This window comes from Colobus angolensis, unplaced genomic scaffold (assembly GCF_000951035.1).
Source record: "Colobus angolensis palliatus isolate OR3802 unplaced genomic scaffold, Cang.pa_1.0 Scaffold25, whole genome shotgun sequence".
NCBI lineage: Eukaryota > Metazoa > Chordata > Mammalia > Primates > Cercopithecidae > Colobus > Colobus angolensis.
The window spans coordinates 3,177,738-3,183,113 of record NW_012115710.1 but is presented as its reverse complement, the minus strand read 5'-3'; the positions used below and the strand labels follow the sequence as shown (position 1 = coordinate 3,183,113).

General features: G+C 51.9%; 1 protein-coding gene across 1 annotated transcript in view; it reads left to right on the top strand.

Moving 5' to 3' along the window:
* The window catches only part of CLEC11A (C-type lectin domain family 11, member A), a 2,435-nt gene extending 2,054 nt beyond the window's left edge, over positions 1-381 (top strand). The window contains exon 5 of the mRNA XM_011946298.1: positions 1-381. This exon is cut by the window's left edge and continues 3 nt beyond it. Within this exon, the coding sequence (XP_011801688.1) occupies positions 1-132 (132 nt within the window). The 3' untranslated portion in view covers positions 133-381.
* The last annotated feature ends 4,995 nt before the right edge of the window (positions 382-5,376 follow it).

Below are 5,376 nucleotides of genomic sequence, written 5' to 3'. Positions count from 1 at the left end.
CACCCGCTCAGCCCGGACCAGCCCAACGGCGGCACGCTGGAGAACTGCGTGGCGCAGGCCTCTGACGACGGCTCCTGGTGGGACCACGACTGCCAGCGGCGCCTCTACTACGTCTGCGAGTTCCCCTTCTAGCGGGGCCGGTTCCCCGCCTCCCTGCCCATCCCACCAGCCGGCCTTTCCCTGCGCCGTGCCCACCCTCCTGCGAGATCGCCCTTCCCTTCCTGTCCACGGATGGCAGCATCTCCCCCACCCCCCTCCAGGCTGGGCGCTCCTGGGAGGGCTCTTGCGGTGCCGGGACTCCTCCTTGTTAGTGTCCTTCCTTGAAGGGGCGGACACCAGGCTAGGTCCGGTGCCAATAAATCCTTGTGGTATCTGACTTGAGGGGCAGTGAAAGCACTCTTGGACTTTAACTTCTGCAGGGAAGGCCGGGAAGGGCCAGACCCTGGTCTTTGGGCGCGTGTCCTGGCCTTTGGACGCCTGTTCTGCTTTTTAAAGATGTAATTTGAGCCCCAGATAGAGTGATGGAGAAACACTGGTGCATATGTACACACGTTCATCTGTTCTGTGCACAGATGCCCGGAGTACACGCGTGCAAATGCTGTAGACACCTTCACCTCCATCGTGCCCTCTCTCGGCCTTTGGAACCCAGGGACTGCCAATCGTCCCAGGCCTTGGTCTTGGTCCTGGTCAAAGAGATTTGGGAAACATGAAGGAGCTAAAGGCTCTGACAAGTCCTGCAGGAAAGCTTGTTTAATTTGTTTAAGTGGTGTGTCTCCAGTTTGTTTCCCCAGATGATACGGTTTTATGGACTTGTTGAGATGATAGATTGAGACATGGACTTAAGGACCCACCCAACCCTGAAGCTTAGACTTCCAATTTTCCCTCCTCTGCTTCCTGCCAGTGAGGCCAGGAGCCAGGCCCTTCCCCTCTGCGAGCCTCGGGTTTTTCATCTGAACATGGGCACAATCCCTGCTACTTTGTGCAGCTCTTGGGATGTTCAGGTGAGACCAGGACAGTGTGCATTTAGTGATGGCTGAACCTGAGCCACACGCTACCTTCCTTCCTCACCCTTTTTTTTTTTTTTTCTTTTTATGAGACCGGGTCTTCCTCTGTCGCCCAGGCGGAGTGCAGTGGTACAATCATGGCTTACTGCAGCCTCAATCTTCTGGGCTCAAGCAGTCCTCCCACCTTAGCCCCCCAAGTAGCTGGGACTACAGGTGCACCCCACCACACCTAGCTAATTTTTGTATTTTTTTTATAGAGGTTGGGTTTTGCCATGTTGCCCAGGCTGGTCTTGAACTCCTGAGCTCAATAAATCTGCCCGCCTGGGCCTCCCAAAGTGCTGGGGATACAGGTGTGAGCCACAGCGCCTGGCTCTCCCTCACCGTTTTCATATCTTTACTCCCTGGGGGCAGTGAAGACACCCAGGAGTCAGCCAGCCTGGACGTCAGCATAGTGGACAGCTGTTTGGAGGACAGGCACTTTGGAAATCACCCTAGTACCTCCCCCAAGGTTGGCATCATGGGCATGACCCTGACATCAGGGAGCCCAGGCATGGGAATGTGACCCTGTCTGTCCTTACCACTCTACCCCTTCCCTTCCTTCAGCCATGGCACCACTGCCTAAAGGGTCACCATTGGATCCACAAGGGAGGAGCAAGCCATCAGGGTCAGCTTGGATAGAGGGAAGATCACCCACCCTTCTCTCTTCAGGAGTCATTTCTCAGCCCCACAGCCCCAGAGGAATGCAGAATAGGAGAGTGGGGGTGTGGCCTGGAGTCAGCCTTCAATCAGAAATTCTTCCCATGCTGAGCTTCAGTTTCCCCAGGGAGGAATAGGCAGCTCTAGATCTTTTTTTTTTTTTTTTTTGGGGGGGGGTCTCGCTCTGTCGCCCAGGCTGGAGTGCAGTGGCTGGATCTCAGCTCACTGCAAGCTCCACCTCCCGGGTTCCCACCATTCTCCTGCCTCAGCCTCCAGAGTAGCTGGGACTACAGGCGCCCGCCACCTCGCCCGGCTAGATTTTTGTACTTTTTAGTAGAGACGGGGTTTCACCGTGTTAGCCAGGATGGTCTCGATCTCCTGACCTCGTGACCCGCCCGTCTCGGCCTCCCAAAGTGCTGGGATTACAGGCTTGAGCCACCGCGCCCGGCCGGCAGCTCTAGATCTTATAGGCAGCCAGAAATCAGATTAGGCAGACAATGATGAGTACCTGTTATTTCCCACAAGGGTCTCTGCCCTAGCAGAGCTTCCATTCTGGAAAGTATTTGGGCATGGTACACCATGGCTGCCCACCCGGATTCTGGAGCCAGATGGCCCAGGTTCTAGTCCTGTCTCCTATCAGCCACTTATCTCCTGGGAAAACCTGAGTGAGACATAACCTTGCTGCTTCTCAATGTCTCCATCTGTACTGTGGGGATAATAACAGTATTGATCTAGAATAATACCAGACACAGAGGGGTCTTTGCAATTCCCAGATCTGATCTTCCCCTCTGTGTGCTCTCTTCTGACACTGTGCATTTGTATATGCAAAGATCTCCATCCTCCCTCCTCTGTAGGGTAAACACCCACTTCCAAGAATTGGATAACACATCACCCCAAACATCCAGCCTTTCCCCCGAGTCCCGTGCGGGGTTAGGGATCCTCTTTGGTATCCACAAACCCCTCGTTCCTCTCTTGACCCAGCCCTGATCAGACAGGCCGAGGGACACTCCAGGTGCGTAGGGGGAGGGCAGGACAAGCTATGACTATCTCTGTCCCCAGCATCGCCTGGCACATGGGAGCCCTTTGAATGAAGATTCTTGTGTGGCATCATGCAGGGGACCCTGAGATGAGTCGGATCTCTGCTGCTTTTCCTCCCTGGCCTCCCCAAGGCTGGGTGAGGCAACTCCTCTAGTTTCCCACAGGGTCCAGGGCTTTCCACATCACTTTGGGTGCCACTGTCTGGTCTGACAATGTCTGTCTCCCTGGCAGGGCCTGGAGCTACCATACCAAGCACAGGGCCAGCTGCGGGCATGCCGAGAGAGAGGTCTGAAGGGAGTGGCGTGCCTGCAACGACTGTTTATGCATCAGAACAGCACGCCTATATGTGGCATTCGGTGCTGATTCCTGACTCTGGTCTGTGTGGGAAACCTACTCTCTCCTCCAGGAAGCCCCACCAGACTTCCCACGGGCCAGAGTTTGCCAGTGTCCTCTCCCTGGCTCTCTGCGGAGCGCTGGTAGTTTGCAAGGCCAGAGCCATGGAACAGGGGGCGCCTCGGCAGCTGATTAGAAGAGATGCATTAAGGGATCCCAGGGAAGTAGAACAAGGGCAGGAGGCCTGGGATGATTCAGCAGAGGAGGAAGAACCAGAGAAGAAAGAAGAACCAGCGGCCGCACGGGCTTGCAGGGCGATAAAGTCCAAGAGGCCGAGCAGCAGGCCCATTACCGCCTTCCCAGAACCACGTTTTTCCGCAGTAACCGGGTGACTCCAACGGGTCACCTCTCAAGCCCCGCCCCTCCTCCCACGTGAGGTTCGCCTCCATTTCCCAGCAAGCCTGAGGGCCACGCCTTGGCGGTGAGGTCGGAGCTCAGACCCCTCTCCACCCAGGCCTCGCCCCGAGGTACTCTGGGAAATGTAGTCCGGTCACGCGCCCACGGGTAGGAAAACCCCAATTCGCGAAGCCTTAACGTTCAACTCGCGTTTGGATCTCTCGGACGAGAGTTTTTCAGAACAGGTGCATTTCCTTGGGTAGATCATAACCATTTTTTAAAAAGTGAAATAAATTCATATGAAATATTAGTGTCATAGAAAATGATAAGAAGCTTTTCAAAATTTAAACGTCGATGTGCTGAATTAACAATATAAAATTCAATATAAAATTTCTTTCTTTGTGGCTAAACACTGGTCCAAACCAACTTAGTTTCTTTCTTTTCTACTTATTTTCGGGTTCCGGTTTTTTTGTTTGTTTGTTTTGTTTTTATTTTTGTTTTTTTTGAGACAGAGTCTCACTCTGTCACCCAGGCTGGAGTGCAGTAGTGGCGCAATCATAGCTCACAGCAGCCTCGACCTCCTAAGCTAAAGCAATCCTCCCGCCTCAGTCTCCTGAGTAGCCGGGACTACAGGCGTGCACCTTAAAACAAAACAAAACAAAAAAACAGACAAAATTTTAATTTGGAAATAAGTTTAAACTTATAGATAATCTACACAAATATAAACACTGCAGGACAAATAAATACTCTACTCTGATTTGTTTATTAACAGTTTACTCCATTGCTTTGGCTTCATCATTACATTTATCCATCCATCCACCCACCCACCCACCCATCCATCCTAGCCCAGTCATCAGGGACAAGCAAGACAGTCAGGTTTGTTGACCCACTGAAATAAGAGCGATCACCCCTCAGAGGAGAAGCTGCAATCGAGTTATAGGATTTGGAGGAAGAGAGAAATTCGGATGAAATTTAAGTGAAACAATGTTTAGATAGGTTTAGAACAAGGTAGGAATGTGTATAAGTGAGTTGGCATCAGGCCTGGGCTGTGTGCAGTAAGCTCATGTCTGTAATTCCAACACTTTGGGAGACCAACACAAGAGGATTGCTTGAGCCCAGGGGTTCAAGACCAGCCTGGGTGACATAGTGAAATCCCACCTCTATGGAAGGAAGGGAGGGAGAGGAGGGAGGGAGGAAGGGAGGGAGGGAGGAAGCGAAGGGAGGAAGGAAAGAAGGAAGCAAGGGAGGAAGGAAAGAAGGAGGGAGGGAGGGAGGAAGGAAACCTTAAGACAGACAGTGTGTCTCCTCCATGCTCTATCTTCACCCTTCTTTCCCACTGGGACCCAGTATTGACCATGTAAATAAGAAGGCTCTAGACAAGGGTTGACAAATGCTTTCTGCCAGAACTACTGCACTCAACTCTGCCATTGTAGCACAAAAGCAACCACTGATGATACATATAGGTGTGACTGTGTTCTAATTAAATTTTATTTATGGGCACTGAAATTTGAATTTTATAAAATTTTTGTGTGTCATGAAATATTTTTTTCTTTCAATTTGTCTTCAACCAATTAAAAATGTAAAAATCATTATTGGTTCACAGGCAATTTAAAAAGCAAGTGCTGGCTGGGTGTGGTCGCTCAAGCCTGTAATCAATCCCAGCACTTTGGGAGGCCGAGGCGGGTGGATCACGAGGTCAGGAGATTGAGACCATCCTGGCTAATGGGGGAAACTCCGTCTCTACTAAAAATACAAAAAAAATTACCCAGGCGTGGTGGTGGGCGCCTGTAGTCCCAGCTACTCAGGAGGCCAAGGCAGGAGAATGGCATGAACCCGGGAGGCGGAGCTTGCAGTGAGCCGACATAGCGCCACTGCACTCCAGCCTGGGTGACAGAGCAAGACTCTGTCT